The sequence below is a fragment of the Antennarius striatus genome, chromosome 2 (genome assembly GCF_040054535.1).
Source record: "Antennarius striatus isolate MH-2024 chromosome 2, ASM4005453v1, whole genome shotgun sequence".
NCBI lineage: Eukaryota > Metazoa > Chordata > Actinopteri > Lophiiformes > Antennariidae > Antennarius > Antennarius striatus.
Genome location: NC_090777.1, coordinates 6,370,436 through 6,398,043, shown reverse-complemented (window position 1 = coordinate 6,398,043; position 27,608 = coordinate 6,370,436). Strand labels below are relative to the sequence as shown.

The window sequence follows — 27,608 nt, the reverse complement described above, 5'->3', positions numbered from 1 at the left end:
GTATACATTGGGGTGAATCCATATCAATGCCGATATAGCAAGCAACAACGTAACGAGCCGACATTCTCACTATTATCAGGATATCACCCAAAATCATGTCATTATCATCAGATAATGAGGACGAGTTCTCTGTGAACCCACCTGGGGGTGTAATTATCCCCTATAATTATCACCCAATGTGTGTGAAGGATGAGAGTTTGGGCATCTAGCGACTCATCCCAGGAGGCTTCATCTGAATCAGATTCTGACGGATATATCTAACCAGTTATAATGTCCCATTTGGGTTTACTGTGTGTATGGAAAAGTTAATCGCGCTACTGATGCTAACGCGCTAGCCCATCAATGGGATTTTCCATATTATGTTAGCATTGAGCTAGCCGCCATTCATTAGTGTTGGACCGTGTGGAAATAATAACTCTAGTTTATATTAATATGTCTTGTATTTACGAATGTATAAGGATCAGGGCCTGATTTGCTGTTTTTGTATGTTTTATTTCAGTTTTACAGATCTTCTCAGTAAAATGACCTATCACTTTTGATATTGTTTACTTTTCGCAAGTGCCATTATCGTATGATAATCTGGTCATAAAAACCTTTATACAATATTTTGAGGAGCTCCAGACATTAATTAATTATCCACTAAACCTTGGGAATTCTGAATAAATACAATGGGTTGTCCGAAATTGATCTTACCTTCATATCTCTTTGAAAATCATCAGGGTGCTCATGGCAGATCCTCGAATCTTTGGTCATTTTGACCCTGTTTGTCCTTGCTCTCCATTTCCTTCCTTGCTTCCCAGAAGGTGTTCTGAAGAAGGATAGGTCCTTGTCTTTGTGTTTATGTCCTGTTGTGTTGGCACAACCGTTCACCTCACAGGTAAACATGTCTTTATCTGGGTTTTTCGCTTTGGTGATCGCACTGTGTTCCAATGGCTGCCCAGACTGATGAAGCAAAGTGTGTCGCCAATGACTAATGGCCCCCATATGACCACTGGATGCGGAAACTGCTGCCGCGCAGATTTTAAGGTGTAACTGCAACAAAAAGCCTCGCTGCCCTATGCCTTATGCCATATTGTTCATGTTATTCCTTCTGGCAGATGCGCCATGATTGGTTGGCAGGTAGTGGGTGGAGTTAAAGTGTGATGTCTACCATTATCCCAAAGGGATGATGATAGATATCCCCCCCAAATTTTTTCTTCTATTTTTCATAATGATAAACATAGATGTCTCTTAAAAATGAGTTTACTGTCCCTTTAAGTAGCGAGGGTGGGTGGGTTGTTTATCAGTTTCAGCAGCTTTGTTAATGAAATCAACAAGTCCATCAGAGGGGCAACAATGAGACGGCCCACAAAATAGGAATGTTTTTCCAGGTTGAGGCCACTGATACTTTTTTCCCCTCCTATTTTGGCTGATTCTTTACTGACTGAATTTCTACTGCTGTAGTTTTTCATTTGGCTTAGATCAAAATCTACCTATATGTTGATATCAAGATGCGGTACCTGGGGGCTACAGAGGTAGTCCAACACCCCAGGGTGGCACATTAATACTTACCTTTCTTAGAAGGTTTGCTGTGTCTCCCAGCAGAGTCTCAAGAGAATGGAGGAGATTCCAGGAGACCGGTAGTTACTCCAGGAGAGCTGGACAGGGCAGTAGAAGGTCTTTAAGCCCTCAGCAGGATCTGTATCTGCTCCTTTGTGCAAGGAGGAACAGGATGAAAATTGCAAGAGCCCTACAAAATGACCTCCAACGGGCCACTGGTGTGAATGTTTCTGACCAAACAATCAGAAACAGGCTCCATGAGGGTGGCCCGAGGTGCCAATGTCCTGTAGTGGGCCTTGTGCCGACTGCCTAAAAATGTAGAGCTCGATTGGCATTTGCCATAGATCACCAGAATTGGCAGCTATGCCACTGGTGCCCTGTGCTCTTCACTGAATGGAGCAGGTTCAACCTGAGCACATGCAACAAACTCAAATGGGTCTGGAGATGCCGTGGGGAATGCTATGCTGCCTGCAACATCATTCAGCATGACTGGTTTGGTGATGGGTCAGTGATGGTCTAGGGCAAGGGTATTCAATTAAAAGTCACGGAGGTCCGGTTATAAAAAATTTCTCTTAGTTAAAGGTACGAACCCAAGTCCAGTTTGTGTCTTATTGCCAGTCTCTGTATCCACATTATCATTTATTATCAATTTTCAATGCAGGATATGTTTAACTGAGTGCACAGCTAGCTCTTTTACCTCACTATAAATAAAAGTAGACCCAGGCAAATTACTTTCAAGCCTTTGTTATATTGAAGAACACAGAAAAGTGCAAAAAGAGCTGAATAATCATTTTTCTCGTAAATTAAAGACATCCCAGCCTAAAGAAGGCCTACACTTCAATTAAAAAAACATTAACATATTCAGAAAGCATGAATAAAAACTGGCTCTTTCAGGGGAAAAATGCAAACAGAACTTTCTTCATGAGAGAAAGGGGCATGTGGCCTGCCAGTAATTTACTTGGACACAAGTAAATTTATACACAAGGTGTGCACATCCCCCCTCTCTTTTCCCACCATGACAAGGTGGTGGGGAAAGAGAGGGTGGTGGTTTCTGTCATGTGTGGTGAAAGAGACCACTGGAATTTGTCAGTATCTCTTTTATTGCTGCATGTATGTCCTCTCCTGTTGTGTGTGTTTCATAGTGGTGTTACACTCAGCAAAGAGCTCCTTATCTTTGTGAAGGAACCTGACACACACAAAAGCTACAACTCAATGGCCAAAGATATGCATGGTGCTCTCTGAATAGCTGCATCAAGCTGTTAATATTTCTGATTTTGTAGTTGCTGTTGAAGCTGACATTGGGAGTTTTTCCACACATCTCATCTTTCTGTTTTCCCACAAACAATGTCCCAACAACATCTTTTAAGCACTTGTTCACAACTGTCCCATCACTAAAAGATGTTTTATGTTGCCCCAAAATCCACCATGACTTTAGTGAACATTCATTTCCATTTGTCCCCGTTATTTTGCCCTCGGCTCGGACTTCAAGATATAATTCTGCGCAAAAGCTCTGTGCTTTGTTTCGTAGTGGTGCTTCAAGTTATTAATATATTAATTAGTGCGCCGTGTTCAGACTATACGAGGTAAAATGGTTTTGAACTGCCTGTTGGAGAAATAAACATAAATTTCTCCATCCACTCATTGTTAACCAGCAGTTTCCTCATTAACTTCCCTTCGTTTGGAGCTATGCTGTCTCCCTGTCTCTGTGCTCCTGTAGCGGTAAACTCACAGCAGCAGCGAGCTGTCTCACTTCTAGGTGCGCTGACAGAGCAGGTAAACGATCTGATTGGCTGAACTGACTGGAGCTATTACTGTATTAACTGGAGGAGCAGCGCGCGCCGTGTGTAGCCACGACCGTCAGAAAAAATGCGCCAAGAAAATCTACTTGTGAATTTATCATGGAGTGGTCACGGGTCCGGACAGAACCAGAGCTTGGTTCACATTGCCGGCAGTAAGTCAGACCTGTTCCAGGTGCATGTTGGACTCAGGCAGGGCTCTATCACCGGTTCTGTTCATAATCTTCATGGACAGAATTTTTGGGAAAGCCTGGATCCAGAGGGAGTCCAGTTTGGGAACCAAAATATTTTATCTCTGCTTTTTGCGGATGACATTGTCCTGTTGGTTACATCAACGCTGGACGTTCAGTGTGCACTGGTTCAGGTTTGCGGCTGAGTTTGACGTGAGTGGGATGATAATCAGTACTTCTAAATCTGAGGCCATGGTTCTTGATGGGAAAAGGGTGGTGTGACCTCTTCAGGTCTTTGCCTGAAGTGGAGGAGTTTAATTATCTTGGTGTCCACGAGTAAGGAAAGGATGGAAAGTGAGATTGACAGACATGTCGGTGCAGCTTCCAAAGTGATACGGTCCCTGTATAGGTCTGTCGTGGTAAAGAAGGAGCTGAGTTGCAAGACAAAGCTCTCGATTTGCTGATAAATCTATGTTCCTACTCTCACCTATGGTCATGAGCTTTTGGTAATGACCAAAAGGACAAGATCCTAGATACAAGCGGCTGAACTGAGTTTCCTCCATAGAGTGGCTGGGTGCAACCTTAGAGATAGGGTGAGGAGCTCAGTCACCACAGAGGAGCTCGTAGTAGATCCCCTGCTCCTCCAGCTGAGGTGGCTCGGGCATCTGTTCAGGATGCCTCCTGGACGCCTCCCTGGGGAGGATGTTCTGGTCATGGCTCAGTGGTAGAGCTCGCGGTAGAGCGGGTTGTCCCATGATTCAAGATTGGCGGTTCGGGTCCCCCTCCCGCCCAAAAAATACCCGGAGGTGAGCTGACAGTGGGAGGTGTCAGCTCACCTCCGGAGCACTGCCGAGGCACCCTTGAGCAAGGTACCGTCCTCTTGACAAATTGCTCATTTGAGGCGCACCAAGAAGGAGCTGCCTGCCACTCTACCTCCCTTGCATGCCTACAGGCCCCTTGTGTGTGGTGTGTGTATTACAGGGGCCTGTACACACTAATATGCATGCATGTGATTTGATTTGATTGACTAACAAATACTACAGTGTGCGTTCTTAATTTCCCTTCGGGGATTATAACTGGATTAAATTAAATTTAAAATAAATTAAAATCTCATACCAGGAGGACACCTCAGGGAAGACACGCTGTGTGTGTGTATATATTCACACATATACACTTATATACACTTAGTGACACAGCTGTGTGTGTGTGTGTGTGTATATACATGTGTTTGTGTGTCTGTAAAAACACATGAAGGGCTAATATAATATAATATAATATAATATAATATAAGTTTTAGCTGTGATTCAATAAAATGGGTAAGGTAAACATTTCAGAATCTGCTAATTTGGAAATTTTTTGGGTTATTTGAGATTGCAGTTAATGTTTTACTATATCCATCTGTTTTATTTCTGGCAGGTAAATATACAGTCTAATGACGAGATGATTTTAAAAAACTGGTCATGAATTGCTCCACCATGGCAATGGATAGAAATAGATGAAAGTAGGGCAGATGTAATGGGAAAAAAAAAAAATATATATATACAGGTAAAAGCCAGTAAGTTAGAATATTTTGAAAAACTTGTCAAAAGGTGTAACTTGTACATTATATGTATTCATTGCACACAGACTGATGCATTCAAATGTGTATTTCATTTAATTGTGATGATTTGAAGTGGCAACAAATGAAAATCCAAAATTACGTGTGTCACAAAAGTAGAATATTGTGTAAGGGTTAAATTTTGAAGACACATGGTGGCACAAACTAATCAGCTGATTAACTCAAAACACCTGTAAAGGGCTTTAAATGGTCTCTCAGTCCAGTTCTGAAGCCTACACAAACATGGGGAAGACTTCAGATTTGACAGCTGTCCAAAAGGCGACCATCGACACATTGCACAAGGAGGGAAGGACACAAAAGGTTATTGCTGAAGAGGCTGGCTGTTCTCAGAGCTCTGTCCAAACACATTAATGGAGAGGCAAAGGGAAGGAAAAACTGTGGTAAGAAAAAGTGTACAAGCGATAGGGATCGCCGCGCCCTGGTCAGGATTGTGAAAAAAACCCCATTCAAAAACGTGGGGGAGATTCACAAGGAGTGGACAGCTGCTGGAGTCAGTGCTTCAAGATCCACCACCAAGAGACGCTTGAAAGACATGGGTTTCAACTGCCACATACCTCGTGTCAAGCCACTGTTGACCAAGAAACAGCGCGAAAAGCGTCTCACCTGGGCTAAGGAAAAAAAGAGCTGGACTGCTGCTGAGTGGTCCAAAGTCATGTTTTCTGACGAAAGCAAATTTTGCATTTCCTTCGGAAATCGAGGTCCCAGAGTCTGGAGGAGGACAGGAGAGGCACAGGATCCACGTTGCCTGAAGTCTAGTGTAAAGTTCCCACCATCAGTGATGGTTTGGGGTGCCATGTCATCTGCTGGTGTCGGTCCACTCTGTTTCCTGAGATCCAGGGTCAACGCAGTAGTCTACCAGCAAGTTTTGGAGCACTTCATGCTTCCTGCTGCTGACCTGCTCTATGGAGATGGAGATTTCAAGTTCCAACAAGACTTGGCGCCTGCACACAGTGCAAAATCTACCCGTGCCTGGTTTACGGACCATGGTATTTCTGTTCTAAATTGGCCAGCCAACTCCCCTGACTTTAGCCCCATAGAAAATCTGTGGGGTATTGTGAAAAGGAAGATGCAGAATGCCAGACCCAAAAACGCAGAAGAGTTGAAGGCCACTATCAGAGCAACCTGGGCTCTCATAACACCTGAGCAGTGCCAGAAACTCATCGACTCCATGCCACGCCGCATTAATGCAGTAATTGAGGCAAAAGGAGCTCCAACCAAGTATTGAGTATTGTACATGCTCATATTTTTCATTTTCATACTTTTCAGTTGGCCAACATTTCTAGAAATCCCTTTTTTGTATTAGCCTTAAGTGATATTCTAATTTTGTGGCACACGGAATTTTGGATTTTCATTTGTTGCCACTTCAAATCATCACAATTAAATGAAATACACATTTGAATGCATCAGTCTGTGTGCAATGAATACATATAATGTACAAGTTACACCTTTTGACTGCAATTACTGAAATAAATCAAGTTTTTCAAAATATTCTAATTTACTGGCTTTTACCTGTATATATATGGGGATGAGGATTAGCACCTCCAAATCTGAGGCCATGGTCCTTAGCAGGAAGCCGGTGGACTGCCTTCGCCGAATGGGGAATGAGGTCTTTCCACAAGTGAAGGAGTTTAAATATCTTGGGGTGCTGTTCACGAGTGAGGGAACAATGGAGCGTGAGATTGGACGGAGAATTGGGGCAGCAGGGCGGTATTGCAGTCGCTTTACCATACTGTTGTCACAAAGAGGGAGCTAAGCCGAGAGGCAAAGCTCTCCATCTACCATTCAGTCTGCGTTCCTACCCTCACCTTTGGTCAGGAGCGATGGGTCATGGCCGAAAGAACAAGATTGCGAGGGGCTCAGAGTAGAGCCGCTGCTCCTTCGCGTGGAAAGGAGTCAGTTGAGGTGGTTTGGGCATCTGGTGCCGATACCTCCGGGGTGCCACCCTGGGCAGGCGTTTCTGGCACTCCCATCTGGGAGGACTCCTTGGGGCAGGCAGACCCAGGACCAGGTGGAGGGATTATATCTCAACACTGGCCTGGGAACGTCTTGGGATCCCCCAGTCATAGCTGGTGGATGTGGCTGGGGAAAGGGAAGTTTGGGGCTCCCTGTTGATGGGAACATCTGGGACCAACCATGATCAATGACCATGACAACAGCAGGAGTGTGTGTCCACAAGGACCGCAATGCAAAACGCTGTGAAAAGACATCACAGGGAACTTTAAATACTCCAGTAACAAGTAAGGGTTAAGAAAGAGATATGAAAGAAGGGGCCTAGTCCTAGGACACTGTCAACATTGAGTGGAATGAATAAGGGCTGGGCCAAAAGCAAGGCCAACTCGAGGTGAAAGTTTTTAAGTTTGCTCTTATATAAAGCTTATAAGTCTGCCTCCCAGGCTTAGGAAATCATTCCACAGAAGAGGAGCTTGGCAGTTGAAGGCTCTGATTCAAAGAACCACGAGTAACCTAGTGTTTTGAGAACTCAGTGCTCCAGTAGGGTAATGGGATACCTTTGTTTTTTGTTGTTTTTTTACGATATGATTGTGCCTAACTAGAAAGGGGCTTTGTAGGCATTAGTGAAAGTGTTATATTTTAAATTCACTTCTGGATTTTACAGGGACCCACTGCAAAAAGGCTAGAGCAGGAAAACTAAAATATATTTTCCTAGTTTTTGTCAGTACACTAGCCATATTACTCATTTTTAAGGATATATTGGTGTACCACGACAGTAGGGAGTAGTCTAACCTTTAAGTAACTGTTTGGCCAAACCAAAACCCATTCGACTATCTCATCACACTTTACATATTAGTATTTGTTGATTCCAGAAAAGACAAAAGACAAAAGTGTCAGTTCAGTGAATCATAAGGTTGAATGAACAGAGAGCATAAAATGCTTACTCTACGTAAGGTTCTAAATTGTCTCAGGATTTTATCTAGATCACTGTACATCTGAGAGAGAATACCGTGTCTTGTTGATCATTAACACTTTTAGGTCTAGGGAGTAAACACAGTTACAGTAGGAGTGGATCATACCATATCATTCACTGTAATACTGGTACAATTATTGAAAAGGCATAAAAGTTACATATCAATGTGTGCTGACTTTTTGTCAGTGACTTAATGCACTTCATGTATGCTTGCACAGCACTCCAAGTGCAAATCTAACGATGACACAAAACTTAAACACCAATGTGAAGAGCAAGCATAGTTGATAGAAGTTCAGCAGAAGAGTTGATACTCAAAAACAGAGGGGTCTTGAAGACGCTTGGGTACAAAAGAATAGGTACATAACTAACCAAGGTATATGAAAACATTTAGTAACAAAAAGGTGAAATACATTAATTTTATTTTATCACCTAAGACAGAAGCACCTGACCCGGTACAAGGTGTATGTAAAAGTTCGAGACGAGTGCTTGGCAGCTATTGTTAGCTACAGCACAAAACAAAACCAGCAGGTTTCAAACAACGTTGCCATGTACTTGATGTACTTATGTGAAAACAAAAGAAAACATGTTTTTGTTTTATTTTACTGCAGTGAGCAATTGACGCGGTACAATTTATAACACTTATTCTTCTTTTCGGCTTTTCAGGGGTCACCACAGCGAATCAATTGCCTCCATCTAACCCTGTCCTTTGCCTCCTCTTCTCTCACACCAACTACCTTCATATCCTCCCTCATCATACCCATAAACCTTCTCTTTGGTCTTCCTCTAGGCCTCCTGCCTGGCAGTTCAAAACTCAGCATCCTCCTACCAATATATTCACTATCTCTCCTCTTGACATCAAACCAAACCATCTCAGTCTGGCGTCTCTGAATGTATCTCCAAAACCTCTAACATGTGCTCTGATGTACTCATTCCTGATCCTATCCTTCCTGGTCACTCCCAAAGAGAACCTCAGCATCTTCATCTCTGCTACCTCCAGCTCTGTCTCCTGTCTTTTCCTCAGTGACACTGTCTCTAGACCAAACAAGATTGCCTGTCTCACCACAGTTTTGTACACCTTTCCTTTCATTTTAGCTGAAACTCTTCTATCACACATCACACCTGACACTTTCCTCCACCCGTTCCATCCTGCCTGTACACACTTCTTCACCTCTTTTCCAAACTCTCCATTGCGCTGGACTGTTGACCCTAGGTACTTAAAATCCCTACCTTCTTGATCTCTTCTCCCTGTAACCTCACTCTTTCACTTGGGTCCCTCTCATTCACACACATGTATTCTGTCTTAATGCGGCTAACCTTCATTCCTCTCCTTTGCTGGACAAACCTCCACCTCTCTAGTTTCTCCTCCACCTGTTTCCTGCTCTCACTGCAGATCACAATGTCATCTGCAAACATCATAGTCCATGGAGATTCCTGTCTAACCTCGTCTGTCAGCCTGTGGATCACCATAGCGAACAAGAAGGGGCTCAGAGCTGATCCCTGATGCAGTCCCACCTCCACCTTGAACTCCTCTGTGACACCTACAGAACACCTCACCACTGTCTTACAGTCCTCATACATGTCCTGCACTGCTCTAACATACTTCTCTGCCACTCTAGACTTCCTCATACAATACCACAGTTCCTCTCTGGGCACCCTGTCATCAGCTTTCTCCAGATCTACAAAAACACAATGCAGCTCTGTGCTTCTCTATCAACATCCTCAAAGCAAATACTGCATCTGTTGTACTCTTTTTTTGGCATGAAACCATACTGCTGCTCACAAATGCTCACTTGTGCCCTTAGTCTACCTTCCACTACTCTTTCCCAGAACTTCATTGTATGGCTCATCAGCTTTATCCCTCTGTAGTTGCCACAATTCTGCACATTTCCCTTATTCTTAAAAATGGTCACCAGCACAGTTATCCTCCATTCCTCAGGCATCTTCTCACTATCTAAGATCCTGTTGAACAACCCAGTCAGAAACTCTACGACCACCTCTTGTAGAGACTTCCAAACCTCTACAGGTATTCAGGTAGTCGTCGACTTACGACCTATGCAACTTACGACCGTTCGACTTTACGACCACAATGTCCGGGTAACGCGGGCATTCCCTCCAGCCACAGTACTCACGCTCTGACGCTCCCACGCTCTCTTCAGTCACCACGGTGCACACACGCTGTTCAGTCACACTGTGAGATCAATAGCCCAGCCCACTACTGATGGGCTGGGCTGCTTAGGAGGCTGTGATGGAGACATTTATGAATGGCGTATGGGAAAACTGTCAAGCGTTACGTGAACTCTTCTGCTGGATTTGAAAGTGACGAAGAACTTGATCAGATTCGGGAGAAAATAGTGAAACTGGCAAAAAACCTTTCCTTGGAGAACTTACGAAAGATCGCGCTGTATGAAGAACTGATCGCGCTGGAAGAAGAGTGGAAGAAGAAGAGAGAAGAGAAGCAGAGAAAGAAGACGAGGAAACAGAAAAAATGTTCACCACCAAAGGCTTGTCAGAAGGCTTTTCCCTGTTAAATAAACTCCGTGCACACTTTGAAGAAATGGACATAGAACATAGAAACATTTGCAAGGATTGAACGGATGGCAAACGACGCTTTCCGTCCATATCGTGAAATTTATGAGGAGAAAAAGAAACGAACAATTCAGACAAAGCTCACAATGATTATGAAAAGATCGTCTCCCGCTCCCACCAACCCACACGCTGCCCCAGCTGACGATCCGGACGACCCCCAGCCAAGAACCAGCGCTGCTGGATTTAATTTTTACTTAAGAGTCGATGTACGACCAAGTCGAGTTACGACCGGTCCGTCGTTCCCAATCGCGGTCGTAAGTCGACGACTACCTGTATCATCAGGACCGACGGCCTTTCCACTCTTCATCCTCTTCAGTGCCCTTCTCACTTCATCCTGACTAATCTTTGCTACATCCTGGTCCACAACAGTCACCTCTTCTAGTCTTTGTTCTCTCTCATTGTCCACGTTCATCAACTCTTCAAGTACTCTTTCCATCTTCCCATCACACTACTGGCACCTGTCAATATACTTCCATCTCTGTCCTTAATCACCCTAACCTGCTGCACGTCCTTCCTATCTCTGTCTCTGTCTTGCCAACTGGTGTAGATCAGTCTCTCCTTCCTTACTGCCCAACCTAGCATACAAGTCATCATAAGCTTCTTGTTTGGCCTTTGCTACCTCTACCTTCACCTTACGCTGCATCTCCCAGTACTCCTGTCTACTCTCCTCAGTCCTCTGTGTCCCACTTCTTAGCTAACCTCTTTCTTTGTATACACTCCTGTACCTCCTCATTCCACCACCAAGTCTCCTTATCTACTTTCTTTCCAGATGACACACCAAGATATTTTCCCTTCTTCCAGCGCTCTGTCTTTATGCTGTATGGATGAGATGTACAGTTATAAATCTAATTTCTTTTATAAAGAAGCATTTTATGGAGCTAATTTATCCCCTCATTCTGGGGGAAGATGAACTGTGTGGACGTGTCGTTTTGGTTGTTAAATTTAGTTTGTTTTTGTCTCCCTGATCACATTAGCTGTGGTTTTCCAGTCATCTGGAAATATCTCCTGGTCTCCCAGAGCCTGTCTTAACTCCCTCCTAAAAGTCATGCAACACTCCTCCTTTTTTAGCTTCCACCATATCGTCTTCTGCTCTGCCTTTGCCCTCTTCATCTTCCTCACCATCAGAGTCATCCTGCACACAACCATCCTATGCTGTTTGGCTACACTCTCGCCTACCACTACTTTGCTGTCACTGATCTCCTTCAGATTACACCGTCTACGCAAGATGTAGTCTACCTGTGTGCTCCTACCACCAATCTTATAGGTCACCCTATGTTCCTGCCTCTTCTGGAAGAAAGTATTCACTATAGCCATTTCCATCCTTTTTGCAAAGTCAACTATCATCTGTCCTTCCGTGTTCCTCTCCTGGATACCAAACCTCCCCATCACCTCCTCATCACCCCTGTTTCCTGCACCAACATGTCCATTGAAGTCTGCACCAATGACTACTCTCTCACTTCTAGGTATGCTCTGCATCACTTCATCACAGTCCAGCCTGAATTTCTCCTTCTCCTCCAGCTCACATTCTACCTGTGGAGCATACCCACTAACAACATTGAGCATCACACCTTCTATTTCTAGCTTCAGACTCATCACTCTATCCAACACTCTTTTTACCTCCAGGACATTCCTAACAAACTCCTCCTTCAAGATAACGCCTACTCCATTTATCTTCCCATCTACACCATGATAGAACAACTTGAACCCTACTCTCAGTCCTATACTCTTGGCGTTCCTTTTCTCTCTTCATACGAGCACACTTTCCTCATCTCTTTCTTCGACCAACAGAAGTCCAATTTCCACTGGCGTCCTGTAGGTCAACAGCGCCGATGGCGGTCGTTGTTAACCCGGGCCTCGACCGATCCGGTATGGAAGTCATGGGTTTGATTCGCATCTTTGATTTGGCAAAAGTTTTACGCCGGATGCCCTTCCTGACGCAACCCTCTGTATTTATCCGGGCTTGGGACCGGCACAATAAGACACTGGCTTGTGTCCTCTTGTGGCTACTTATTGTGTAAAATTTATTTTAAATTTCATCATATCAAAAATATTTAGCATATTTTTATTGCTTAAATTCCCTGAGATATTGTGATATTATTTTAGGGCCATGTTGCCCACCGCTACTTCAGAGATATGTATTTTTGCTTTACTGAGTTTTGGTTTACAAGTCCTAGGTGTGCCTATCTGGAACAGACTAACACAGAGCTATCTACGTATGTGTTCACCTAGCTTTAAGTTCTCCCTTAGATTTTTTGACTCCTGTTTATTACTTAATTAACAAAGCTTGAATAAATGGAAGACAAGAGATATGTGGTAGCATACTATTGAGTCTATGGGAACAAAACATCACATACTTAAATGAAGTAACTTCCCATTTATTGGCTTTCTTGTTTCACAATGGATAAACTTTAAGACATAGTTATACTGTGTATAAAATAAGGGTGAGACCAAGCAAGTACCTTAACATAACTAAAGTTTGAAAGAGTTTTTTTTGTGGTTTTTATTTTGGGCAGGGTGTGTTTGAATTTGGAATGTGAAGGTGAAAAAACAGTTCAAGTTTGTTTTACATGGGAGCTAAAAGACGGGTTCTGATCAGAGTTAACTATGATTTGTTACGTACCTGCTCGAGGTCAAAGTAATGCTGTCCAGCGTAATTAATTCTTATAATAATGAGTTTCAGAGTTGTTCAAATCCCATCATCATGAATTCAGTTTATCTGAGTTTAACATCAGGAAACTGTATCATATCATTTTTAGCATAACAATGGGGTTGTTCCTCTTTCCTGTAGGAAGCGTGGACATTGTGAATAAAATGAAATCACCGTGACTAACATCGGCATGCACAGAGGACTCACTGTTCACAGGATCACAGCAGGGTGTAATAAATAGGAGTTATACTACAGTATAAGTACAGTTCCTTTACATTCATACTTGAATTGTAGTCACACACTCCTGGACCACACAGCCATCTTAGTTTTTATATTTTGATAACAATGCTGCAGTTTTGTTTTTGTTTTTTTATCAACAAGCAAGACTCCCAATTAAAGAAAAAAAAAGTGTGGTTCACGCTGATTTTCATCTGAAATATCAAAGTAAATCAGGAAAGGTGTTGCCAGCCTTGGTGTTTTGTCTGCCTATTTTTCCACAATGTGGCTGGAATGCATTTCCGATGTGTGCTGTCAGAACAGAGATCCAGTTTGTTATTGGTACACTTGAGTCACAGCAAGTGTGTTGGCTGGAACAGCTGGAGTGTGAAAGGGGTGTGGAAGGCATCAATAGCACTGTCATGCTTTGTTCACATAAACTCACTGGTATGCTACCACATATCCCTTGTCCTCCATTTATTCATGCTTTGTTAATAGCATCAGAGGCTTTTATTCAGTGGTTTATATTAGAGATTTGTACAAATACATGTCACAGAAAGCTTGGTAGGAAGAGGAGGCTGTAATTGTAACCAATTAATTCATCTATAATAACTGTTGTCCTAACCAAGAGAGCATAAACCTGCTAACAGAAAAAGTGCATGGGTAATGCATAATGAATGGGAATGAATCATTATACAGTGGTATTTTCTGTCAAATAAAACATCTGTTTTTCAGCTGCACATATTTTGTGGTCCTCCTGAAGCTGCAATGTGTCCTGACTGTTTCTTCTGACAATTCTTCTGCATCAGAATTGATCTTTGACACAGCTATATGGAGCGTCCTGTTTTCAGTGTGTAAAAACCTTTATTTAACAAGAATAAAAGCTCATTGAGATTAAGCCTCTTTTTCAAGAGTGCCCTGGTCAAGACAACAATAGCAAGCAGTTTCAGACAAACAAAATAGTTATACACAAATTTCATAATACAAAATATATATTCCATATGCATCAATAACAATATAAGCAGAAACTTTTTCCTACAGTCAGCCATATCGATGGATTAATCAAAGCATCTGCAGACAGATTTGTTTGCTTCCAACTTTCTCTTAGAAGTATCCAATGAAATCATTCATTGAATCTCAACTCCTTTTATAACTCCTTTTGATGTTGTTTGTGAGAGAAAATAATTGGCTTCAGAATTCCTAATTTCCACTGTGCATGCATGACAAAGCTGTCCAAAAGTCAACCAGTCAGAGTGCTGATCAGAATTTTGATCAAAATTAACAATGATATGAATCTACTGTATATCACTGAAACCTTGCCTCAACTCAGCACTGTCATGTCAAAGATATAAGTACTGCTGCCTGAAAACATTATTGCCTTTCATTTGTCTCACCTCACTATCTAAACTTGTTGAGATCTATGTAAAACCAGCCGCTGAATCTGATGAATGGAAGAGTTTATCATGTTTCTCTTTGTCATTTGGCTTACTGTGCATCAGCTGTCAAGCAGAGAACATGGTGCTAACAATTGGGACGCTAAATGAATTACTGTAGCAAAGATTTAAGGTGTCATCTTTCACAAAAATGCCAGAGGTTAAAATAGTCTTGAATGACTATTTTGTAGTGTCTATTTAGTGCTACGAATGACACAGACATAAAGAAATATTTTAGGGGACAGGGCAGACTATAGTGCCTAGTGTTACTGACTAATTCAAACTAAATTGGGATGTTTGAAACCTGTGTGAATGTCGGGGAGAATAATACATCTGCTTTTGCGGATTTTTATTTTTAGTCATTACTTTGCTTTTAGACTCTTTGAGTATGCGTGTGTATTCTAATTAAACATAGCTGGTGATTATCAGAGAGTGGTGTTGATGGTGTTGTTCATTCACTGTGTGAAATACTGTATATAGAAATTGAGTCATGGAGTTAGAAGATTTTGATAATCGTTTTGCATAAACGTGACTATAACTTGTTTTCATATCTATAAATAAATGTGCATGTTGAAGAAGTGGTTTGATCAGTAAATAATACCAAGTGTAGCTGGTTAGACCCAACTTGTCCATTAATGTATCTGTGTTACAAAACAGTACAATTTGGTGGTGTTTCCATCATGCTGTTGACCTGTGTGTCCAATGCTGTGTGTCCAGTGCAGGTCGCATGTATATTTAAAAATCAGAGACAAAGCTGAATTTACGCCAGGGCTAGATACGTCAACAGGACAGCAACCCTAAATGCTATTCAAATTCTACTTCATTGGAAACCATAGAAAACATTTAGTGGCTGTTATTTCTGCAAATACAGACTCTACTAAATACTGATGACATTTTTGTGTTGGGGTGCCCAAATTAATGTACCTGCCTATGTTTAAATAATTATTGCAGTTTCTGTAAATCCTAAAAACTCAATTTCACTTCTCAAACACAGCTTTGTTCATCTTCTATATTATATATCTAACTGAAAATGTTGATCCAAACAACAACTTATAAAGGAAAATCAGGAAAATTATCAGGGGTGCCCACATTTTTTCATACCCAGTAAATTGCAATCCCTACTATCATTGCCTGAATTGATTCCACAAACATCTCATTTACCATGCCTGTAGTTGGAATTCAGCTACACAGACACCATTTTTCCATGCCAGAACTTGCCTGTAGAGTGATCTAAAATACTGCACTTGCAGGTGGGATAAGGGAGGAAAGGATTAAGGCCCTTTCAAAACTCTAGTACCCCCTGGCAGTCTATTTCCAAACTACACATAACCTCACTGACTACTGGATTGTAGCTACATGACCAAAATAAATCTTCCCTTGCCTGAATGACACAAAGACTGCACCATGAGTTACATCTGGCAGAATTTGGACTGAGAAAATCAATACAAAAAAACAGTTCTGCAACTAATGTGTTTTAATTGTATTAAGAGAGAAGTTTATGGAAAATTAAACAAAAAAAATTCATCAATTATAATCATACTATTGTAGTCATTCATCCATTCATTCATCTTCCGAACGGAAGATGAATGAATCCTCCTTAGCAGGTCACATGAAGCTAGAGCCTATCCCAGCTGGCATAGGGCGTGAGGCGGGGCAAACTCCGGGCACGACACCAGTGTGCCGCGGTACTATTCTACAATTTCCATCCAGATATCTTGAAAGTTTGTCGGCAGATTTTGATGAAAATTTGTATCAAGGTGGATCTCAGAGGAAGATTTAATTAGATTTTGTGCCACAAAAGTGTGGATTGTTTTGTTAAATGAAGAAACAATATTATAGGTGGTCAAAACAGAAATGCAAGTAGATAACATTCTGTAATTTTTTACGGGTAAAACATCTGATGCCCTGCACTGATGAAAACTTTAGGTCAATGTAGCACTCTTTAATACACTGTATTTTACACAGACTGTATTTTAAACAGCTTCCTAGAGTCACAATTAGACATCGTCACCCAACAGTTTGTGCTGACCCCGGTGCTGCTGGGATGTGGAGCTCTCCACAGACTACCTCAGTGAACTGAGAAAGGACTGCATGTGTCAAGGTATGACCCATTGCAATGCTGTACTTAACATGCATTGCAATGCATTCTACCATTGTACACTGACTCCGGGTTCCCCTTGGCTTGTTACACCCAGCATGCCAAAGCTAAACTGCCCTTTGAAATTTTCACTGAGCACATACCCTGGGGTGATAATAAACTGCACCTTTAAAGGAATTTCAATGGATACTGTTGTCAAAACAATTTAGCAAACCTATGAAATGTTTGCCACAGAATGAAATGAGGTCATAATAACAGACGATACATGAAATATTCAATAACCTTGAATTTAAGCTTTAGTTATTATGGATCTTGACTTGAATTACATTGGTGGTAGCAATGTTACAATAAGGACCTTGACAGTATCTCTTTGTTTGTATATCAGCGGCACACAGAAAGGCTATATCCGATTTTTAGCCCATCCAGACTGAAAGCGGATGGCTAGTTTGTAGTCTTAACAGTCGTATACCACATGAAATCCGGTGTTTTCAAGAAAGATTGAAATCACTTTCAGGAGATAGTTTCAAATCACATTTGGACAGATGTATATCTGTCCAAATGTGATTTGTGATCAGTCTGAACAGCTCCAAACACACCGATCGGTTTTGACTGTCCTTGACGTCGCTCTATGCGCCACAAGAGCCAATGCACTTACAGAGGATGTCTCCAACGAGGGCGGCAGTGGCTCAGTGGTAAAGCGCGCAGTAGAGCGGGTCGTCCAATGTTCTAAGATCAGCGGTTCAATTCCCGTTCCCGCCCAAAAAAACACCCGTGTGAGCTAGTAGTGGGAGGTGTCAAGTCACCTCCGGAGCAATGCTGAGGCGCCCTTGAGCAAAGCGCTGTCCCCCGTACAAGTTGCTCATATGGGCGCACCACAAAGGAACTGCCCGCCACTCTACCTCCCCTGCATGCGTACAGGCCCCCTGTGAGTGTCTTTGTCTGTTCAGGGCCTGTACACTAATATATACAGTATATATGCATGTCAAACACTAGCGTTGTGCTATTAATTTCCCCTAGGGGATCAATACAGTGTATAAAATTAAAAAAAACAAAAAACAAAAATCCAACGTCATTGCTACGGCAACCTGTCAGACTGGCCAATAATACAGCCCAGTCAGAACAGCTTAAGATCTCATTTGGACAGCATTGTGGACAACATTGTGGACAGTCGGCCCTAAAAATCCGATATGAAAGGGAATCTGATGGGAATCGGATTTGCTTGCATTCTGATCGCAGCCATAGAGAGTGCACTTTGTATTTGTTTGTGCGTATTAATGTGCGGGAATGAAGGATGAATAAGGACACCGCAGTCCTATCTTCGACACAATGTTTAAAAGAACCTTTCTTAAAAGGAAAAAAAAACATATTCAGAAGAGATTAGAAAAGGAGGACAAGCACTATTGAGGGAATTTTATTGCATCACTTCCAGACGCTCTGAACCACTTTGCATGTGCTGAGAGCAACCTCCATCAAAGGTCCAGCACTGCTCCCCTTTGTTATCCGTGTCAGAAGTGTGCAGGTCATTTAAAGGATCAACGCAGGCAAGACAAATGGAGTTGATGACTTCCTTGGCAGAGCTGTCAAAATGTGTGTAGAATAGCTGGCAGTATATTCACATTTTCAAGGAGTCACTGCTCCAGCCTTGAGTCTCCACATTCTTCAGGGAGATCACCCAGTAGTTCTTGCCTCTACCATTATCAGTGGTCATCCATTACCTTCTCCCTCCCGGATTTAGTGGACTCCAGTTTTCACATAGGCCCAGTAGATCAAATTAAGTCATTGTCTCACTCACCCTCTGAAACTTTTGTCCCACATGGATTAGAGCATTTATGGCAAAGTCGAGGCTCGGGCCAGTTCTTGCCCCTGAATGAATTATCCATGGCCCTCTGGATGGTTTGTAAGTAGTAGTTGAGCCAGCCAGCAGGCCACAGCCATCTGCTTGTCTTTTGCACGCACCAACACTACATTCTCCACAATGCAATGGTAGCCTGCAAAGTTGCTGCAACAACTGAGCCTCAGTTTCATTGTTCAGCAGCTGTCAGAGCAGAGGTTAACTTTCAGCTACCCCACTCCTCAAAAACAGCTAAACTTAAGGTGGACACTGAGAACAGGGGGTTTCAGGCCAGGTGGGAGGCAGATTACATGTCCACGGTGGTAAAAGGCAAACCTGTGTTTTTTTTTCTGTGTGGATAATGTTTGGCTGTAATGACATAATCTAAAAAGGCACCATCAAATGTCTCAGAAATGCACAAAGGCGTGATTTTTCTTTGAAGGAAGTTCATTCTTATCTGTGTACCTGTTGAAAAATGTCTTCACTTGAAATTCCTGGCAGAGCAATAAGAAAATAGTGCTTTTTTCATTAAATAATATGCACTCTTGGTTCAATGGGCTATGTGCAATAATTTCCATATGTTTTTTATAAACATTGAACTAGTCCATCCCTCGGCTTGAAGCAAATTTGTTTTTTTGAACCTCTTTGTATTTGACTTTGACATACCTGGATTAGGGGGACACTTATGTGTGCAAATCATAATGATGCCTTGAATTATTGATTAATGCTGTGGATTTGAATGTTCTCAGTAAGTCTGCATCCGATTATGACATATTTTCAGAACAGCCATGATATATTTATGTGAGATCACTCAGGTTAATCAAAAGGCAACACACACTGCATCATATTGAATTGAATTGAACAAAATGAAAAGTTTTTGAAATGGAACAGAACAAATCCAGCTGGATGATTTTGGATTTATTCTGATTAGGGTTCCCTACAAAGAGTCATTTTGTTTAAATTTACAGTATAATTTTAACAGAACATAGTACAAGGTAATGTGTTTTGCAATCACATTATTGTTTAAAAGCAAATAAACAAAAAATATGATTGTTTTCCATAAATGTCTAAATGTAATGTAAGCGCTTTTATAAGTCTTCGAATGAATGTGTGAATTTATTGTGAAAAGCTGTCTAAGATATTTTCCCAACAAACATTTTCTCTTGTATAGGAGGCAGATACAGATGACAACCAGGGGACACTTGGCTTTGAGGAGTTCTGTTCATTCTACAAGATGATGTCAACCCGACGGGATCTGTACCTCCTCATGCTCACTTACAGCAACCTCAAAGACCACCTTGATACAGATGACATGACCCGTTTCCTGGAGACTGAGCAAAAGGTACCTACTGTATCTTCACATGTGCTGTTTGATAGCTAGAGAATGAAACTGAATAACTGTGTCTTACACTCAAGTGATTGCAGTGTTTGGCTAGGAGTCAGAAGCTTTTCTAAATGCTGGACATAACTGAATTATATTTCACACCTGCTTAGTTGCAGTCCTAAAGGTGTGTACCCCATGAATGAATTCCTAATTTTTTGCATGGTTAAATATACTTTCCATTTTTATCATTGTAATGGTAACCGGTTTTCCAAACAGAACAAAAAGATGAGAGCATTTGAGTGCAGAAAAGCTGGATCAAAAGAAACCCTTTCTAAAGAAGACATTGACTGCAGCTTTTTATTTCCTTTAGGTTATTTTCTAAAAAAAAACAAAACCTTAGGGACACATTGATCTAAGGTCCCCCTGCATAAATATCTGGAGCGTCATAGAAGGTCCGCCGAAGGATATCAATTCTTACAAAGGGATGGCAGTCAATGAGTCAATAAAGTCAAAAAGTCAAACCTAACCCTACATCATTCATTGGTTCAAGGAGATTGTAGAAAAACAATGTATGTCGAATTAACTTGTTTCCAGGCTAAATCAAAAATAACCCTTCTTAGGTCAATACATTATTCATGAATGCATTTTCAAACATATATGGTTAATATAAATCAATTTTAAGCTTGCAAAAAATGTTATTTTCATTTAGCAAATTTTGTTTGCTAAATTTACTAATACAATAGACAGTGTACATCATGGGCACTTTATTTATAAACAAATGATAAAGTAAAAGCATTTTTAAGGTTATAAAAAATACAGTAATTATTTTGCAATAGTCGCATCACACATCTTCCGAACCACTTTATCTGCCATAGCGTGTCACGGGAAGCTGGAGCCCATCCCAGTTGTCTTAGGGCGTGAAGTGGGGCAAACTCCAGGCGCGACGTAAGTGGGGCGTGGAGCCACACAAAGACAGACAACCATGCACGCTCGCACTCACACCTACGGGCAATTTGGAATGGCCAAGTAACCTGATGCGCATATTTTTGGAGGTGGGAAGAAGCCAGAAACCCAGAGAGAACCCACGCAGACACGGGGAGAACATGCAAAGACTGCACAGGGCGGGACATGAACCCGAAATCACCTTGCTGTGCGGTGACGGCACTACCCACTGTGCCACCACGTCACTATTTTGCAATACTAAAAACTTTTTATTTTTCATTTTCGTGTTTTTATTCAATTTTCAAATTTAGCATTCAGGTGAAGTCAGATCTGACAGATTTCAAATATTCTGTCCATTTGGACTAAATCTGATTAAATGTATCTCTTTGTACTTTAAGAGTAAATGAAAATTTTTCCATAATGTAAATATCATATACAGTATATTGTCCAGCCATTCATCAACAGTGGGTGGTTCAACCATCAGCGATTTTCTTGTTAGTTTTTTTTACTTTCTGCAAGCAATATACCAAGCAACTTCGTGTCATTACTACAGACATTTTCAGTTGATACATTTCCCAAATATATATTTTGACACTGAAAAGAAATTCTTGAACCAAATATATTATTTATGTGTTACTGCCCTGTTACCTTTTCTGAGTTGGAGTTTGGCAGTAGGTTTATCATACAATGCAGCAATAGTACTAATTAGTGACCTGTAGAACCAAATTTTAATAGAACAGGAATTACCATCGTACCAAATCAAAAGCTTTATCAGCATCTAGACTTACGATGAGGGTGTCCAATTTTTGTTGTGTTTGTCTTCCTTATAACGTGTAGTGTTTTCCTGATGTTATCCTGGGTCTGTCGATGTCTAATGAATCCTGTCTGGTTTTCATGTATTAGCTCTGGTAAAACCAGCTCTAATCTTTTGGATAGTATGGATGTGAACAATTTATAGTCAATATTCAAAACACTGACTTTTGTTCTCCTATTGTGATTTTACGTTAGTCTATGATTTTGTTCCGCTGTGACCTTTGGTAAATGTAGTGAAGTTAGAAAGGGATCAATTTGATGTTCCTCTTTCAAATGTGGTTGTGAATATAGTGGTTTAAAAAAATTCTCAAAGCATTACTTACCATTTCCAGGCTAGTCTCTATTCCATTTTTTGTAGTGTTTTTTTTATGTATAGTTCTATCTGCTTGTTGTTTTCTCAGCTTGTATGCTAGGAGTTTAGCTGCTTTCCCTCCTCTTTCATAGTATCATTGCTTTGTAAAAAGAAGCTTATTTAAGATTTCATTTGTGTTTATTTGATCATTTGCCTTTTTTAGTATTGCTATTTTGGATTTTGTCCCTTCACTTTGTGTTGTCAAGTGCTCTCCCTGAAGTTCTTTCATTTCGTCTTCAAAATGTTTTTTTAGTTGCCTGATTTTCTTTTCTGTTGGTTATTTCTATTATCTCACCTCTAACAACCACCTTTAAGGCATCCCAGAGGACAGACGGCATCACCCCTCCATTGTCGTTCTGTTTCAAATATACAGTATTTTCCACACTATAAGATGCACTGGACTATAAGGCGCACCCTCAATAATTTGTTTTAAAATTTATTTCATATATAAGGCACACCGGATTATAAGGCACACACAATAAAAAAAATAAATTTATTTGATAAACTGCAGCAGCTGTAGTTGCGCAATCCATCCACTAGATGGAGCTGCGCTGCTCAGACAGTAATGATTGTATTCATGACTTCCTGACTACCTTTGAATGGCCCCTACTGTTATGTCAATAAGCCATTCTGAGCCTCATCAAGGAAACCTGATCACTTAATCACTTTGCCATCTTAGAAAGAAGTCAGCATGCATATTAAAAAACCTGACATTAAAAACTAGTTAAATTCTTTACGAGTGCAGTCAAGTGCGAACAGAGCAGATTATTTCCTGGTCTGAAGTTCGAAGCAGATATTTAAGCTCCGACGTTCGTCTTCGTTTATTAATTAAATATTGTTTCGATCAATCGGTAGTCCAATCGGAGATGAGGTGCAGCTCTTTGCTGCTGTGTGTCCTAAACAATTTTTTAACTAGTTTTTAATGTCAGGCTGCTAATTTACTGGCAAATGTGACGCTGTTTTACTCCTAGAACTGACTTTAACGTCAGTGTCTCACCGCCGTGAATCTCACAGCACGTCGCTGCAGACATAATACACAAGCCTGAATGCGCCCCTCCGCCGCCCCCCCAGAGCTATCAACTACATTTGTAAATCAATTGCAGCACACCCGTTGGCACCTTTGTCTAGCAGTGACAGCTCTGGAAATTTCAGAAAAGGCTGGAAGATCAGCTTTTAGGGTCTTCCATTCACCTTTATGCCAGTTTCTCCGTGTGTTTCCACAGACTAATAGAATGGACCGTCACTAGATTCCAGATGACAGCACAATGGCATTTTTAAGACCAATTGAGTTTAAAGTGGGTTATTTCCGACGCCAAATAAGAAATACTGAGATCAGTCAGTCCTACAGTCTGCTCTACCGTCTGAGAGCAGCTCAGTCAGAGCCGTGACTTCGCCCCTTGACTGCCGTTGTTAGGGGGCGTGGGCCCGAGTGCCTTGTGAGGGGGCTCCTCTGGTGGCGGAGTGCTGCATGACTGGCGGCCAGACTGCCGGCTTTTTTTCAGCGATCATGTTTTTAACCAATTTTAATATAAATATTAATCCATATATAAGATGCACCGGATTATAAGGCGCACCACAGGTTTATGAGAACATGTTAGGCTTTTAGGTGCGCCTTATAGTGCGGAAAATATGGTAAATTAATTTTAGTTTTAAGTTTCTCTTTAATAATTAGATTATTTAAAATGTTGATCTAATCCTAATGTTGAGGTGGCACGACACTTGGATTGGGCTATGATCTGATATCATACATGGGCTTATTTCACACTTCTCTAGTCTGTGGATATCTTTTGTAAATGTACAAAAATAGTCCATTTGAGAAAAGACATTGTAGGAGGATGAATAGTGGCTACTATTATTATAGCCACTATAATCATTGTATGATTTTAGTGGCTATGATTATTGTGGCTATAATCATCTCTCTCCACACGCCTACAATACCCATTTCTTGCATCAAAATGTTTACTTTTTTACTAAGTTTCTTGTTGTCAGATGTTTCATTTGAGGAATCTAATTTTGGGTTAAGTCAAATGTTAAAGTCCCCTCCACATATCACTGTTCCTTCAGTCTTAGTTGTCATTAGGTCATTAAGAGTAACTGGTTTATAGAAAGACCAGTTACTTTTAGGGGGAAACATACACGTTAAAGAGGCTCACAACGATACCTTCTATTTTACCTACAAGTATGAGAAATATACCTTCTTCATCTTTATATTCAGTTATATGTTCATAATTTACAGCACTAGATACAAGGATGGCCACTCCTTTCCTCCTCCCCGACTTATGGGAGAAGAAATAGACATACTTGAATCCTGCTTTATTTAGTTTGGCATGTTGAGTCATCAAGATGGGCTTCTTGTAGAAAAGCTACGTGAACCTTTTCTTTTTTAAGTTTGGACAAAATTTTCCACCTCTTAATAGGATTGAGTAACCCATTAAGATTGAATGTAGCCACTCTCAAAGGCATGTTCGGCACCTAGGTGATTCCTGTCTGGACTGCTCCCGTGACCCCTTAGTCTCCTCCCACCCTGCTGGAATGAACAAAGTGTAAACAAAAGGATAAAACAAAATAATAAACCCCCCATAAACACATATAGCACACATCATGAACAGTGACTCCCTCTGTAGGGGTCTATAAGCCTGACTCTACTGAGCCTGTTAACAGTGTCTCCCAGGGAAATCCTCCCATGTCCGACTGAAGGAGGGCCTTATGTGTGACAGGCAACACAGTGCGAAAATGGACCTGAAAGAACCCTTTAAATATCCAAAACTTTCCCTACGCTAGTATTCACAGTACTGTTCTCAGTTTGTTAGGAGCAACAAAAGAAGGTGAGGGGGCATACCGTCTTGTAAATGGTCTGTTAGGTCATAGATGGAGCCGATGAGGTTCTCCTGAAGGTACAAAGTTTTTCCTTGTAGGTCGATTCACGTTCTTTGCTTGTCGGTCCACTCTCCTCCAGGTGAGCCTCTGGATCTGCTCCATCATTGTGGCTGGAGGTCTGAGGATCTTCACGGTGTAACCTCTGCTGGATAAATCCTCCGTCACCTCCTCTATTGTGTTGTACATTTTCACGCCATCTTTGTACCTGACTCAAAGCCTGGCCGGGAGTTCACTCAGTTTCAGCTGCAATTGGCCATGGTAGCACTTGTTGCTAGCTAGGACGCTAACGTTGTTAACTTTTAGCATGGTGCCTCTGTGTATTGGTAGAGATTGTACCCCCTTATTGTTGTATTTCGCAATTATTTTTTTAAGCCTGCATGGGAGTAATACTAATATTTCTTGAGTTCGGAACGGGAGCTCTCACACTAGGCGACCATCTCAATGATGTTCCAACCAGAATTAAAAAATAAATTAATAAATAGTCTTAAATGAATGAGAATGACAGATTAGCTGATCAACAGACATACAGTATGTCCTGTACATGCTAGGCACATAGTGTTAAAAAAAAGAAAATTCAGATTATGTGAGGGTTTGTAAATCCATAAGATATTGTATAAAAGAACACCACTGTTTAAAAAATTCACTTGTGTCCCCACATAGCGTAAATTTATTTTTTTCTCATTTAAAAAAAACATAATGTCTTTCAACCAAACAGATACACGGGGGTGTTGTGGTGACTTCCAATTAGGTAAAATTCTACTCCTAGCCAATAGACTGGTAAAGGCCACAGCATTTGCCTGGATGTTTCTAAGGACGTGTATGGGCGGAACACCAAATATAGCTGTAATTGGGCATGGTTTCAGAGTGACTCCTAGAAGTCAAAGTTTGTTTGTTTTTTGTTTTGTTTTTTTAACAAAGCATAGTAATACTGCATTTCTGTAACTTACAGATGACTAAGGTGACCAAGGAACATTGCCTCGAGATCATCAATAAATTTGAGCCTTGCTCTGAGAACCAGAAGCAAAGAGTATTGGGAATAGATGGTAAGTTAATTTCAGTTTCAGCATACATTATATTTGTAATGGAAACTGGAAGAATTTTTGCTAACCAAGCTGACAAAAGCCAGTAATGGATTAGATTTATATAGCGCTTTTCTTGGCACTCAAAGTCACTTCAAGGTGGATCCATTATTCATTCAATCCTTGTACATACTTGGCAATGGTAAATCACATTTTGTAGTTACAGCTGCCCTGGGGCGGACTGACAGAATCCGCAGCTAATCAGTGCCTACGGCTCCTCCGACCACCACCAGAACAATCACACACATTCAAACACCAGCGAGTACCTCACTGGAGCCATGGAGGGTACAGTGTCTTGCGCAAGGACACAGACAGGGGAGCGGATATATCATAGAAATTAGTCATCTTAAGAAGACAGTCAGTGTTCTTTAGTCTTTTCATAACCTGCTATTTGCAGATGGTTGGGATTCATGTGAAGTTCTTGGGCTCAAAATGCAATTGACCACCATAAATACACATTCCTTTCCATTACCTGTTGATAAATGTGTATTAATCTGCGGGATGCAAAAATTTGTATCACTCGGAAGTGATGAGAATCTTTGTCATTTTCTTTGTTTAAAACAACATGATAATTCTTCTAGCTACATCAGGACAGTTTAGTATATTCTGTTTATGAATTAAAAGTTTTTGAATTCAGTGTAGCACAGGCAGATTTTGTACAAAAATAAATATTTTGCCTCAAGTATGTTTTACACTGATGGACTTCATTATTAATATAATAAATTATTTTGCTTTGTAGATGTTCCAATTACAGTAATCCCTCGCGATTTCACACTTCAAAATGCCGAGCTTCACTACATCGCAGATTTTTCATAGGTTGTTAGTATATTGAGACATGCATATACTGTATGTGTTTACAAGCCCCTGAAACAACCACACACACACAAGGGGCCTGCAGACATGCAATATATACAACGGAAGGCAGAGTGACGGGCAGATCCTTCTTTTGTGCACCCCGAATGAGCAGCCTGTAAGAGGGACGGCACCTTGCTCAAGGGTGCCTCGGCAGTCCTCCGGAGGTGAGTTGACACCTCCCACTGTCAGCTCACACTCTGGGTGTTTTTTTTGGGCGGGAGCGTAAATCGAACCGCCGATTTTGAAACATAGGATTACCCGCTCCACCTTCCATGCTGAAGCAGTAGTTATTAAACGTATTAGCTTTGCTCACTCACGGAACGCAGCGCACTTCCATGTATTAAAAAAAAACCCACTTAAAAACGCTTTAAACAATCTATAAAATTGTGAGAAAAGAAAATACAGATAGAAGATGGTCTCATATCAGTATGGGGAAGGTTCATTAACTTTTAAACTTTTTTTGCGGGTGGTCCTGGAACACATGAACCGTGAGAAATGAGGGATTACTG

The 27,608-nt window shown here is 41.2% G+C and overlaps 1 protein-coding gene across 1 annotated transcript in view; it reads left to right on the top strand.

Annotated features, from left to right (window-relative positions):
* The window catches only part of LOC137588946 (1-phosphatidylinositol 4,5-bisphosphate phosphodiesterase eta-2-like), a 105,765-nt gene that overhangs the window by 24,212 nt on the left and 53,945 nt on the right, over positions 1-27,608 (top strand). Inside the window, exons 5-6 of the mRNA XM_068306307.1 lie at positions 20,029-20,199; positions 26,115-26,208. Of these exons, the coding sequence (XP_068162408.1) occupies positions 20,029-20,199; positions 26,115-26,208 (265 nt within the window). The remainder of the gene's footprint in view (positions 1-20,028; positions 20,200-26,114; positions 26,209-27,608) is intronic.